The sequence below is a fragment of the Bos mutus genome, chromosome 11, assembly GCF_027580195.1.
Source record: "Bos mutus isolate GX-2022 chromosome 11, NWIPB_WYAK_1.1, whole genome shotgun sequence".
NCBI lineage: Eukaryota > Metazoa > Chordata > Mammalia > Artiodactyla > Bovidae > Bos > Bos mutus.
Genome location: NC_091627.1, coordinates 103688767 through 103703056, shown reverse-complemented (window position 1 = coordinate 103703056; position 14290 = coordinate 103688767). Strand labels below are relative to the sequence as shown.

The 14290-nt window shown below is 53.0% G+C and overlaps 1 protein-coding gene across 2 annotated transcripts in view; it reads left to right on the top strand.

Moving 5' to 3' along the window:
* Nucleotides 1-14290, top strand: part of CNNM4 (cyclin and CBS domain divalent metal cation transport mediator 4) — a 37111-nt gene that overhangs the window by 19513 nt on the left and 3308 nt on the right. The window contains exons 2-6 of one of the 2 annotated variants that reach the window (XM_070380014.1): nucleotides 7453-7596; nucleotides 7832-7966; nucleotides 8948-9117; nucleotides 9344-9437; nucleotides 10954-11016. In XM_070380014.1, the coding sequence (XP_070236115.1) occupies nucleotides 7453-7596; nucleotides 7832-7966; nucleotides 8948-9117; nucleotides 9344-9437; nucleotides 10954-11016 (606 nt within the window). The remainder of the gene's footprint in view (nucleotides 1-7452; nucleotides 7597-7831; nucleotides 7967-8947; nucleotides 9118-9343; nucleotides 9438-10953; nucleotides 11017-14290) is intronic. The other variant, XM_005891619.3, reaches the window with a different exon arrangement.

The window sequence follows — 14290 nt, the reverse complement described above, 5'->3', positions numbered from 1 at the left end:
CCCTTTTTAGGAGTGACAGAAAACTGGCCAGTCCAGGCCTTGCCTGTCTACATCCTGATGCACTGTCAGATCATGATGGAAAAGCTTCATTGTTCTTTCCAATGGCACTCTCCTTTAGTCATATTTTAATTTATTAAAATGATTCTAATGAATTAAGGACCTCCCTGGTGTTTTTTTTTAAGTAAAAAACTAAAAAGTTTTTTCATTGTTTTTTTTTTTTTAGTATTTAAAAACATTTATTTATTTAATTTTATTTTTGGTTGCCCTGGGTCTCTCTTGCTGTGTGTGGGCTTTCTCTAGTTGCAGCAAGTGGGGGAATACTCTAATTGCAGTGCTGCTGCTTTTCTTTGCTGTGGCTTCTCATGTTGCAGAGCACAGGCTCTAGGCTCAAGAGCTTCAGTAGTTGCAGCCCTCGAACTCGGTAGTTGCAGCTTAGGGGGCCTAAAGCATGCAGGTTTCAGTACTTGTGACACAGGGGCTTAGTTGCGCTATGCCACGTGGATCTTCTGGGACCAGGGATCGAACCTGTGTCTCCTGCATTAGCAGGTGGATTCTTATCCACTGAGCCACCAGGAGAGTCCCTCTGTTCTTTTAAATTGCTCATTGATTAAACAGTTCCCTTCCAGCCCTCCCCAGTCAGGCCTTCCCTGCTGTAGATATTCTGGGTTATTCTTTTCGTGTGTAACTCTCCCACCCCCTTGGAATTGATGGCACTGGGGGTTGGGAGGGCTGTGCTTTGCCGCTCTGGTTCCTCTCCTGTCCAGCCCTGCCTTCCTGCTGGGCTGGGCTGAGGCTCCTCCTGCTGGCTGAGGTCAGCACTATTAATAGTCAGCTTAATCCTGCCCTGGCCGGATGGAGGGAGGCAGAGGAGGGGGATTCCCAGGAAGTCGGGGTGCCCACTGTCTGCAAGTGCCGACCTGTGGCCCAGGGCTCTGTCTTCTGGCAGCTTGGCCAGCTCCTCTCCTGGTAGGGGTTGCTGAGAGTTCAGGGCCAGCCCTGGAACCTGGGTTGGCAGGAGATGGGACCTGCCAGGAGGCCAGAAAGAGATGCCGAGGACACCATTTTGGGTTGTGGGATGCCCGCGTCTGATCTGGGGCCCCTGGATCTTTCTGTGAGCAAAGGCAGCTAGAGCAGGTGAGCAGGGCCTCTTAGAGCCCTTGTGGACTTTGAAATCCAGCACCTAGTAACGTGTGTTTTTCTTACGGTCTTTTGAGAGACTATAAAGGTTTTTTATGGGGGAGAAGAGCACACAGGCGCTTGCTAAAAGGGAGTTGTGGCGGGTTGAGGAATGGGCTTTCCGGTGCCCCTGGAGACCTCCCTGTGTGTTTCTAGCAAAGACTTTGGAGTGTCTGCTGTGTGCCGGCATTGGGTGAGGGGTGGTGGGAGGATGCCTGGAGAGGAGTGAGTTACCGAGCTGAGCCGAGCCGCATCCTGACCTGGCTGGATGCCAGGCGGCTGATGAGACAAGCCCTGCAAGTACTGAAAGGAAGACCTGGGGCACGGCGGGGGCAGTGAGCGCTCACAGGGCACCCAGGGCTGAGCCTGGGCAGGGGGAAGGGTGGAGAGGTGGGGAGGGTTGTTGAGGAACTCAGGCAGGTTCTGGGTCCTCCCTCTGCTCGCCTCCTCTTCCCCGTGGGAGAGGGAAGTGAGAGGCCCAGGCTTGCTTGGGCCACTTGGCAGTCTGTACCTGCCAATCGCACCAGGGTTTCTCGAGGTCTCACGTGCAGGCTTCTGACCTGGGCCAAGGCTGACCAGGGCAGAGCGGGCAAGCTTGCAGCCAGATATGGCCCAGAGGTGACCTGGGGACAGCAGCTTCAAGGTGCCTCTGGCCCCACAGGACTTTCCCCGTCCTCGTCCTCGCAGTGCTTGAGTGTAGAAGGCATGGGAAGCCCTAAGCCCCAAGAAGCAACATGAGAACGTTTGTAAGAGTTTCTTTCTTATGCGTTTCTTTCTGATTGTACTATTGACTATGGAAATGTTAGAATTTCTATTTAGGAAAGTATAAAAAAGAAAACAGAAGCCATACTGAGTCCTCCTAGACTGGTTAAACTGTTTGAATTGAAATTGTCTTTTTTCTTTTTTTCGGTTGGAAATACTCAAACATCAGTAATTTCATATGGCTCAGCCAAATATAATCTTTTTGCTACATTTTTTTTTAAATTAAGACTGCTTTGGAAAATGTGGGATGATCAGTTTTTGGAGTAGACACATTATGTCAGTTTACATGTCTCATTTCTCATTCCTACCATCCCCCAAAACCCAGTTATCCAGTTGAATGGACACTCATAATCAAATGAGGTGGCTCATTAAAATAAAATTCTACATTAGATTTAATAAATATCATACAATGAGAGTCACAAGTCTGAGTCCTGAGTTGATCCTCTTATTCTAAATGGTAAATCAGCTAACAGTAATTTCTAAATTATAGAAGCTTCTTTTTTTTTTTTAGTATATTTTCTGTTTATTTCATCTGGTTGCCTGGGTCTCACTTATAGCATATGGGATCTGGTTCCTGGATCAGGGATCGAATCTGGGCCCCCTCCATTGGAAGCACAGAGTCCTAGCCTACTGGGCCCCCTGGGAGATCCCAAAAGCTTCTTGATGACTAAAACTCAGAAGGGTTCTTTGCCCAGTCTCTGTCCTTCTCCCCCTCCACCGTTGGTTCCTAAGGCACAACCACGTGAACTGTGTCATCCATTCCACGGGTGTTTGTTGCACACCTGTTACGTGCCGCTCGCTGTTCTGAGTTTGGGGAACACAGACGAAAGCCTCGGGCTATGATGGAGCTCTCAATCTAGTGGGAGAAGATGGGCCATAAAACGATAATCACAATAAACAAGCACTTTCTATTGTTTATTGTAGGTGATAAAGACCCGGGTTGTGGGGCTGGAGGAAGGGTTGCAGTACTCAGTGAGGCCCTCTGGGTAGGCCTCACCGAAAGGTGATGTTTGAACATTGAACGCAGGCCTGAAGCAAGGCTGAGCCGGCAGGTGTTGGGGGTGGAGCAGGTCAGGAGGAGGGAGCGGCCTCAGGTGTTTGAGGAAGAGCCAGGGGGCTGAGAGTCACCTGTGCTGGAGAGGAGCACAGCGTGAAGGGCTTTGGGGCCCAGGCCTCTGTGAGGTGTGTGGCATCTCTGTGGGGTGAGAGAGCCACTGGAGGGTTTGGGGTGCAGCAGGGCTCCCCCTTGCTGCTGTGTGGAGAGTAGACTCAGGTCCAAGATGAAGACTTAGGATCTCGCTCTTTGGGTGAGAGGAGATGCCCGGGGCTCAGCATACTCAAGACGGTAAAGAATTCGCCTGCCATGTGGGAGACCTGGGTTCCTTATCTGGTTGAGAAAACCCCCTGGAGGAGGGCATGGCTACCCGCTCCAGTGTTGTTGGGCTTCCCTGGTGGCTCAGACAGTGAAGAATCCGCCTGCCATGCAGGAGACCCAGGTTCCATCGCTGGGTCGGAAAGATCCCCTGGAGGAGGGCATGGCAACCCACTCCAGTATTCTTGCCTGGAGAATCTCATGGACGGAGGAGCCTGGTGGGCTGCAGTCCATGGGGTCACAGAGAGTAGGACATAACTCAGCGACTAAACAACAACAGCAGCATGTGGCAGTAGCAGTGGAGGCTCCCAGAAGCAGTTGGATTCTGGGTGTCCGTTGCAGGCAGAGCTGATGGGATCTGCTGAACTGGCTGGATGTAGAAGGGTAGTGAAGTAGTGGAAGCAGTTTATTCCCCCAGGCCCCCATCCGCTTCCACAGGTCTGGGGCAGGAGGTTGACTGAGTCAAGGTCAAGATATTGGGTTGGCCAAAAAGTTGATTCAGGTTTTTTTCCATAACATCTTACAGGAAAACCCCAATATTAGACATCCATGTGGAGCTAGCTGTCAGCCAGCAGCTGGATGTGAGTCTAGAGGGCGCAGGAGAGGGCTGCAAACAGTTGTTGGAGATGCCTTGATGTATAGTTTGTATTTAAAGTCGTGAGGCAAGGGCCAGGGGCAAGGACTGAGCCCCGGGACTCTTCTCAGGAAGGAGAAGCAGCCCTGGGGTCACAGGAGCACCAGGAGAGCTGTGCCTGGAAGCCGAGGGGAGGGAGGGTTTCCAGGAGGAGGGAGAGAGTTGCTCAGAAACTGTAGCCTGGGCAGGTCTCCTGGGAATGAGACGCCACCATTGGAGGTCATTGGTGACCTGGGCAAGGGAGGTTTTCTGGCCAGGGGAGAAGGTTCTGCTAAGACCGAAGAATGGCCTCTCTGGAGACAGATAAGTTAGGAAAAAGGCAAAACACAGCCCAGGGTCCATACTCGGGTCAGCAGAGGGTGACCTCTGTGTCGGGGCCCCACCTGGCCAGCCACAGTTGGCGCCAGGGCTCCAGGCTCTTAGCCTACAGGGCAGGGCTGGCCGAGGGCGGTGCCCCAGGTCCGCTCACCTACAGGGTACCTCAGTCCAGTTCAGCCTCTCAGTCATGTCCGACTCTTTGCGACCCCATGAATCGCAGTACGCCAGGCCTCCCTGTCCATCAACAACTCCCGGAGTTCACTCAAACTCATGTCCACCGAATCAGTGATGCCATCCAGCCATCTCATCTTCTGTCATCCCCTTCTCCTCTGCCTCCAATCCCTCCCAGCATCAGAGTCTTTTCGAATGAGTCAGCTCTTCCCATCAGGTGGCCAAAAGATTGGAGCTTCAGCATCAGCTTCAGGACTGGTTTCCTTTAGGATAGACTGGTGAGATCTCCTTGCTGTCTAAGGGACTGTCAAAAGTCTTCTCCAACACCACAGTTCAAAAGCATCAATTCTTCAGTGCTCAGTCTTCTTTATGGTCCAATTCTCACATCCGTACATAACTACTGGAAAAAGCATAGCTTTGACTGTATGGACCTTTGTCGGCAAAGTGATGTCTCTGGTTTTTAATATGCTGTCTAGGTTTGTCATAGCTTTTCTTCCAGGGAGCAAGAGTCTTTTAATTTCATGGCTGCAGTCATCAGTCAGAGGGGAAGACTTTTCCTCAGATTACTGGAACTGTCCTTTCTCTCCAGGGGCTCCGACTTCTAGGCTGTGAGCAGGGACCCCCTCTAACTGAGCCATATCCGACACCCACCTGCTCCCGGGGCTTAGTCTGCGGTAGGGGTTAGGCATGGAGGGTCCTTGTCTACCCTCTCTCACCACTTTCCCTTTTTTCCCTTTAATTTGTTTCTCCCCTTTATTTTTTTCTCAGTTAAAAAAAAAAAAACGCTGTAGAAGTGAAACATGCCCAGCAAGTAGAACAATATAGAAGGGTACTGAGGCCCTCCCTCAAACTCCAAATACCCGCAGAGGTGACCATCGTTAGCGCCCCCGACAGTGACAGGGCAGCTTAGCACCCCCACCCCCCGGGTCTGCAGACAGCGCCATGCATCCTGTCCCCTTGCAGTCTCACCAGGGCTTCCTTCCATGCTTGGTCCATCCCGCTCTGCCACATTCTCCCCAGAGCGGCAGTAGCCCCTGCTCCGTTGCCTTTTTTTAAAAAATTAATTAATTTTTAAATTTTAATTGGAGGCTAATGACTTTACAGTATTGTGGTGGTTTTTGCCATACATTCGCATGAATCAGCCATTGGTGTACATGTGTTCCCCATCCTGACCCTCCCTCCCACCTCCCTCCCCATCCATTGCCCTTGAGGTTTGAGATTGTTGAATGTTCTGATGAACCCTTTTGCTTTTTCTGCATTTTGAAATTTACACCCATAGAAAAAGTTCCTACCCCTGAAATTTCCAGATCCAAGGTTAGGAACCCTGAATTTTGAGACATACTGCCAGTTTGGCCTGCTGAAATGAGTGACCGACCTGCCCAACAGACAGAGTGCCTGTGAGGACCTGTGTGTCTCCCCAACACTGGGTACTGCCAGGCTTAATTAGGGCGTGTCGGTCAGAAAGTGCTAAGAGCTGCCTTGCTTTAATCCTGGCTCCCCTCCCCACCCCATGACATAGTTTAACTGGCTGCCCCAGGCCCCTGGGGACATTGCTTCTGTCTCCAGAGGGCATCCGGCAGGTCAAGAGGCTGGGGGCTTGACCCTAGGCTCAGGTCCCTGACTGGCCGCCGCCTACAGAGGACCTTGGCCAAGCTCTTGCTGGCTCATCTCTCAAGATCCTCGGGAAATTTTGATCGAGTCTAGCCATGGTTCTGCCTGGCAAGGTGCTGAGAATTATTTGACCATGTGCATGCGTGCTAAGCTGCTTCAGTTGTGTCCCACCCTTTGTGACTCTATAAACTGTAGCCTGCCAGGCTCCTCTGTCCATGGGATATCCTAGGCAAGAATACTGGAGTGGGTTGCCATTCCAGGGGATTCCAGGGGATCTTCCTGACCCAGGGATTGAAACTGCATCTCTATGTCTGTTGCATTGGCAGGTGGGTTCTTTACTACTAGTGCCTCCTGGGAAGCCCTTGTTTGACCACAAGTGGAAATCAGTGTACCACAGTGACTGGCACATTGTGGAAAAGTTTCATAGAAGGGGCAATACTTCCCCCATCACATGTGGTATACTCTGTGATTTTTGGCTTTATTTTATAAAATGCCAGTCACAGGAAGTGGCACTTCTCTGTTCCCCCTCCAAGGCCCGTGGGAGTTGTGAAGATGCGTCCTGGGGCTGGGCTTCCCAGGGACCCTGGAGACCTGGAGAACCTCCTCCAGGGACATGGTGCAGAGTCACGGCTACGATAGGGTCATGAAGGGGAAGCTGAGCGGCAGGCCTGACTTGACCTTCACTGCCCTCCGGCTCTTTTCCCCTTAGGCCCTTCCAGACCCGTGTCCCTGTGTGGGGGGCACACAGTCCCTTTCAACCCAGAGTGCGGGCTAGGCCCTGCCATTGTCACTTGCCGGGGCTCAGGACCTGCGAGACGCGGGGGGCCCCAGAAGGCCTGGGGAGCCTTGCCCCTCCACCCGGCTTTGTGGGGGGTCCTTCCACCCCACCCTCTGCCTCCCAACTTTCTCTTGTTTTGGGTTCAAGGGTGGCCCTCCTCTAATTATAGTACCCGCCTGGCCTAATTATAGCCTGGGCTAATTTGTTAATGGCTTTGGGAACTGAGAGCCTTGCCTTGGGCAGGATCATGGCTCCTGGGTACACGAAGAGGCGTTTTGCCAAGGGGCACTGAAGGAATGTGGGTGGCCCTGGAGGCCCCCCGGGGAGCCCCGTGTCCCCCGGCGCACACAGGGCTCTGACAGATGCTGTCTGTGTCTGCAGGTTGTCAGGGTGGGGTCTCCCCTTCCAGGAGCCCCTGATACACCACACCAAGCAGGGACTTGCTGTCTTCATTCTATTTAAACACATGGTCCTAAATTAAAAGATATTTTTGGTTTCCCTTTCTTTAAAAGCAATATCCGTTTCCAGCAACAGCTTCAGGACTCGTGACCCCAAATGTGTTAATATTTTGCTCGAGGAGTCTCAGGAATAGTCTCTCTGCTCCTCCAACTCATTACATTTTCTCCTCAGGGAAGTCCCACCTGGCCATCGTGCAGAAGGTGAACAACGAGGGCGAAGGTGACCCCTTCTACGAGGTGCTGGGCCTGGTCACCCTGGAGGACGTCATCGAGGAGATCATCAAGTCCGAGATCCTGGACGAGTCTGATATGTACAGTGAGTTCCCTGCCCCACCTGGCTCGCTCAGATGGACCCCTGCTGTCCTGGGGTGGGAAGGCCAAGTGTGAGGCAGGGCCATGCTTCCTCCCGGCCTTCGTGTCTCGGTCCAGATGCTGCTGCTGCTGCTTCTGGTGGAAAGAGGCCCCGCTCAGCTGGGAGCCGGCGGGTGGGCTCTAGTCTGTTCCCGAGTCCTTGCAGGACGCTGGCCTCAGTTTCAGATTCTCTCTTGCAGCTGACAACCGAAGCCGGAAACGGGTCTCTGAGAAGAACAAGCGCGACTTCTCAGCCTTCAAAGATGCTGACAATGAACTCAAGGTGAAAATTTCACCTCAGCTACTTCTGGCTGCTCATCGCTTCCTGTCCACAGGTAAGAGCAAGAGGGGGGCCCTTCGGGTAGGGGCAGAACATAGCCATGGAGGGAGACATCCTGGCTTCTCCTCCCCAGAGGGCTGTGGCAGATGAAGGGCCCGGGCAAGCTTGCCTGCCTCTGGAAGGGGGCGGGGTGTTGTCCCTGCATCCGCCCCCACCCCTGACAATCCCTGCAGTTTATTTTCCCTGTTAATGAGTTGCTGCTGCAAACTTCCAGGAAGCGTCCGGGTTTGTTTTGGAAGTTTTGTGCTGGGAGGATGGGAGGTGGGCACCAGGTTCCCCATTGAGGAGGGAGAAGGCCCTTCCACATGCCGCCTCCCGGTGGGTGTACCTGCAGCCCTGCCCGCTCATCCTCTCCAAGCCCCTGGATCCTGCTCTGTTCTCATCTCTCCACCTCCCCTCCGCCTGCATCTGCCGGGTCCCACGGGACCTGACCTCCCAGTCAGTCATTTTTCTCTCTTCTCACCCCTGATTCATAGCTCCCTTGGAGACCTCGGTGATTAAATGGGAGCATGCCTGCCTGCCCTGTCCTCTCCCCTCACTCTTGACTTCCTTCCCGCCCTCACTTGCTGAAGCTGTGATCCTGTGATTTCTCTGCCAGGATACGGATGCTGTGGACTCTGACAATAGCACTAGTCACGTGTCCCAGGCACTTCCCACACGGCAGGCGCGTGGCTCAGTGTCTTACGTCTGTTATCCCATTTCAGCAAGCAGTGACCCCATGACGTTTTAGATCCCCATTTTACAGATGAAGAACCTCAGACTCAGGTGAAGGAACGCGTCCGAGGTCGTGTTCTATTAGTGCGGGAGCCATGGTTACAGCAGGCAGACAGCTTCATGTCTACTGAGGCCGGAGCCGAGGCTGCACCCCTGCCCGCCCCAGGGAGGCAGGGCCAGGCGACGAGGAGCTGTCCAGTGCAGATGTGACCGAGCCCCAGGTGCCGCCTGGCCTGTGAAACTCTCCTCTCTCCTCCCTCAGAGGTCCCCCAGTTCAGCCCCTCTCTGGTATCAGAGAAGATCCTGCTGCGGCTGCTCAAGTACCCAGACGTCATCCAGGAGCTCAAGTTTGACGAGCACAACAAGTACTACATCCGTCATTACCTGTACACTCGCAACAAGCCGGCCGACTACTTCATCCTCATCTTGCAGGTGGGTCTGCCCCCCCGTGCCTGTGCTGCCCCCTCGCCTGCCCTCTGCCCACCCCCCACTGCCCATCCTCCTCCCGAGGCCCCCCTTGGCCTCCTCGCTGTCTCCCGGTCTCAGCGCCTCCGCTGGGTCTGCGCCCACTCACGCCTCGCTCCTCCCTTGCGCCTCAGGCTTTTCTCCCTGGTGGTGTTCTCCTCTCAGTCTGTGACCATGACCCTTGCTCTTTCAGGGGAAGGTGGAGGTAGAGGCCGGGAAGGAGAACATGAAGTTTGAGACGGGTGCCTTCTCCTACTATGGGACCATGGCCCTGTCCTCGGCCCCTGGTGAGTTGTTGGGCCACCCCCAGCATGCCTGGAGGGGTCGGGATATGGGCAGGCTGCTCCCCCGGAACCTGGGGCCGTCTACAGGCTCATAGCCCAGGTGCCTTCAGGGAGGGGAGGCCAGTGAGGGCCCGGGCTTTGAGGAGGTAGGCTGGAGAAATGATTTGCCCATGGGGACAGGGGTCTGAGGGTGGAGGGAGGAGATGGGAAGGGGATTCTGAGCAGAGCCTGGAGGGGAGTTGAGAGTGCGTTCTGAGATGGTGAGACCAGCCTGGAGGAGACAAGGGAGCTGGTGGGTGTGTGTCAGGGAGGCCCAGGAAGTCGATGGCGTTCGCTCATGATACGAAGCAGGAGGCCGTTAGTGGCCTGTGAGCAGGGGGACCTACACCAGCAGAATGGGCGAGCTGGGCAGGCAGGCCACCGTGGCCATGACGGTGGAGAACAGTTGAGAGAGAGGCAGGTGGAAGGAGGCTGTGTGGCCTCACTAGTGAAGACTGGGCCAGGGGAGTCGGATGGGGTGAGGAATCCGAGGCGCCTTTGGTCGGGGGCCAGGCCAGGGCCTGTTGGCCATGCAGTAAAGGGGCTGAGCCACCGCCTCTTGGTTAAGAGTCAGTTCTAATGGAGTAAAGGAGCTCGGGGACAGAGAAAGGACTGGGCAGCCTCTGAGAAGACCTCTCTTGCCACCACAGTGCCCTTTGCTTCCCCAGTGTTAGGTGGCTCAGGCTCCTGTTACCAGAGGGGCCTTGTGGCTGGAGTGGGCGCCCTGCAGACAAGGCCCACGTGTCACCCAACTTGGCATCTCGCTAGTGGTGTGATGCCTCCAAGCCTTGAGAGCAGCCGCGGGTTCTGCAGGCTGGAGAGGGGAAGTCTGCTTTGGTGCTGAGCGGTGCGTGGTAGTGGGAGGGGCGCCTCAACGCTATGCCTGCTGCTCTCCTTTGACAAAGACAACCCCCGTGTGGGCGGCCGGGCACACATGCGTTCTGACACAGTTCGGCTCATCTACCGGCATGAGCAGGCACCTGTAGGGAGGGGGATGGGAAACAAGGCTCCAGAGCCGGGTTTGGGAACAGGTGCCCCTGCCCAGGTGCCCCAGGCCTGGGGAGGACGTCTCTGCCCCTCCCAGGAGGACCTCTTACCATCTAGCTTGGGGAAGACTTCTAAAGCAGGGCACACCATCACAGGATGTTCCTCTAAGCTCTCTTTCTCTGCAGCGATGCCTCAGAGCCGGGTTGGGGGCCTGGGCCCTGTCTTGACCTGGAGGCCCCTGCTTTCCACTTGCAGTGGCCGGAAGGGAGGGGAGATGACTTCTGGGGGCTCTGTGTTCACTGTGAGAACTCTGGGCTCACTCCGCCAGCCTCCACCTTTCTCTGATCAGGGCTCATTAGTGGGCTCTGAGCACCCTCCCCATCAGAGCCAGTGCCCCATCTCTGCTCAAGGCAGCCTGGCCCCAGCAGGTCTGCTTCTCCTGTGGCTCTGTGTCCACCCCACCCATCACTGACCTTCTCCTCTTTTGCTCCAGTACCTTCCACCCTGGTTGGGTGTCCGCCTGGCAAGCGGAACTCCCTGCTCTCCTGGCTCTCAGGTAACAAGGCATGGCTAGAAAATTTGCACTGCCTCCTGTCGCCTGAGCCTGCATCCTGCTGCTGCATTAACCTCTCCCAGCAGGCAGTGGGGCCACCTCTGCCCCTCCTCCCAGCACCCCACCTGTTCACATGTGTGGGCCAGCCTGACAAGCGTTGGTTCTGCTTGACCTGGGGTTCTGTGTTACTGTGTCCCTTGGCCCAGGTCCTGGAAGCATTTCCCCAAGGCCCTTCAGTCTTTGAGAAGACTCGTGCATACCTACATACACCCGCAGGTGACAGGCTGGGAGTGAAAGGCTGTTCCTGGCCAGGCCAGGTGAGCCCTGCTGCTCAGGGCCACACAGACTTCAGCAGGATGACTTGTCACCTCTCAGTATTCTTGCCTGGAGAGTCCCAAGGACCGAGGAGCCTGGTGGGCTACAGTCCATAGGGTTGCAAAGAGTCAGACATGACTGAAGTGACTGAGCACACACACATGCAACTTTCTCTAAAAAAAACTTCCCACCTTTCCTCACAAGCTTTGCTTTTTTATTCTGTGGCTGAAATGGTGTCCACCAGCCATGGGGAGGCAGCCTCTGGGAGTTAGAAGTGCGGCCACTCAAACTGCCCTAGTTGAGTGGCGTCTCCGCCAAGACTGGCTGAATGGTTCTGGTAGCTGACTGACCGTCTCTGAGTATTGATTTCCTCCTGTGAAACGGGAACAAGACATATGCCCACTTCTTAAGAATTGTTGGCCACAGTAGGCAAGAGAATTGATATAAAATGTTTAGCTAGAGCTCAATTACTACTTGTACTTTCTCTATTATAGTCAAACCAGGAAGTATTCGGGCAAAGGCCAAAGGCCTGTGCTGTTTCCGGCCTTCCACAGGTCACACTCCTGAGCGCTGAACCAGGGTCAGCGGGAACCGTGTTGGCCCCAGCATCATTCAGTTCATGGGATCCCCGTATCCCATGTACACTGGGGCAGCAGAGGTCCTGATGGCAGACCCGTGGCCTGGGCTGCTGAGCCCGGGGGTGAGGAGCATGGCGAGTGTCTCTGAGCTCGTTTCAGTGCATAGCTTAAAGCAGCTTCCGGGACCCTGGCCGTCCTAGAAACCTATCGCTTCAGGCTCCTGTTTCCCATTGATGTTCATACAGTTGGGCTACTTTCCTTCCTAAATATACGAAAGCACACTTAAAAAAAACAAACGAATTCTCTTAAAAAAGTAGAAGGATGACTTAGCAGTCACTGGTCCCATTCAGACGCAGCCAACTTTTGGCTGTGACGAGTGGCCTTTGAGCAGGAGGCTGCCTGATGAGAACAGAGTGGACCGTGTTGGCCTTCACTGGCCAGCCCCTCAGCCTCCCTCTCCTCTCTTGCACTTGCTCCTGTCTCATAGATGGCGCGGTTGACACACACATGGCTTGAATCCTAATGTCTTTACCTGATATGGGAACCGAGACACTTTTCCATAAGCTTTCTAGTTAGAGCTATGCAGGGTCTCACTAAGCAGAGATGCCTTCGTTTGTTACTTCCCCTTATGCATGTTCATGGGGGTCTGTATTCTAAATAATGGCATGATATGACCTCTTTATGGAAAAACTTCTTCTGTATTTAAGATATGTCCTTGGAATATTTTTTAAAGAAATGGAATTACCAAGTCAAAATTACTGTGGTTTTCTTTTTTGTTACATTTTTGGGTTTGTTTTAATAGTAACATAGCTTATTTAGAAAATTAGAAAAGTAGGAAAAATCCTAAGAAAATTAAGTATCATAATTTCATTATTCAGAAACAAACCTTCATATTTTTTAAATTTCTAGGACCTCTGTTTTAACACACCATGTGACTAATGTATGTTGGTTTAAATTCACTTCCTGTCTCTGGAGTGCTAATAAGCATTAATTAAAAGCATTCTGTCATCCCAATAATTAATGTTAAACAGTAAGAAATATTGAACTTCCAGGTGTTACTTAGGTTTGAATGAGTGATAGATGCACGTGGTTCTCTAGTGTTTATATACCAGGGGTCCCCAACCTCCGGGATCTAATGCCTGATAATCTGAGGTGGAGCCGATGTAGTAATAATAGAAATAAAGTGCACAAGAAATGTCATGTGCTCAAATTGCCCCAAAACCATCCCCCCTCACCCCGGTCCACGGAAAACTTGTTTTGCATGGAACTGGCCCCTGGTGCCAAAAAGGCCGGGGACTGCTGCTGTATGCTACCCGTCATAGAATAACCAGACTGTGTGTTCCTGGTTTTATGAATGCATTCAGATGTGGAGTATTACTGAATTCAGTCTCATTTGGTTCAGTCAGTCACCCAGACTCAGTGGTTGCTTTTTTCACTGGGCTGTTTGTTAGAATAGTTAACTGAGTCATTAGTAAGGTAGTAGTTAACTCAGCAGATCAGCTTAGTGCACTACCTGTTTGTTTAAAACAAGCCAGCATGCCTTCACAATTAACTTCTGGATTTCATTGTTCTCTGAATGTTCCCCCAAAATATGAGCTAATGAGGTACAATAATGTGTGTGCCCTTCCTTTTGCAAAATAAGGAGCTGGTTCCTTCCTCGTTGGAAGTTGAGTCATTCCCCTTTCCTGGTTACTATCAGCTGAGTGAAGCCTGTTCTGCCCCTAGTGATGGGAAGAGGCACTGCTATAGCTACCCCAGGGCTCTGCCTCCTGGGACGGAGACTGGGACCAGTCTCCAGACACCCCAGCGTGGGAAGCTGGAGCTCTGGGGCCTCCAGGTTCCTGTGAGAAGAGTCTGCTGCCTCCATCCCCCTGCCAGACTGGCTGGGCTCAGCAGACACAGGCAGGACTGTTCCACACACAAGTCTCATGGAACACACTTTTGAGCTCTTACAAGCATTTTGAGATATGAACAGGATGTCACGTTGGGGGTGTCTGTATGTATGGTGAAAGAGTGCAAACTGTAGGTTCTTCATCTTCATATAGTTTAAAAGTGTGCAGTTTACATCCCTTGACAGAAGTGGTCATTGAGATGTTATCTGCCACACTCGGGCCATCTTTGTGCTGCCCCTGCCTCGTTAGCTGTCCGGGAAATGAGAGCTTCTGTAGACATAGACTTTCTGCGTCTCAGGTTTTTGTTTTCTGTTTTGTTCTCTGTTCGGGTAGACTTTTGGATACTTACTGCACAACACTTCTAAACAAACTAACTCGTTTGCTCTGATGAAGTCAGACCTTGCAGTAAGGGCTTTGTTTGCACCCAAGAACTCCTTCCCGTTTCCAGTGAGGGCTCCACTGCCCTGGCGTCTGAGGGACGCAGTTGGACAG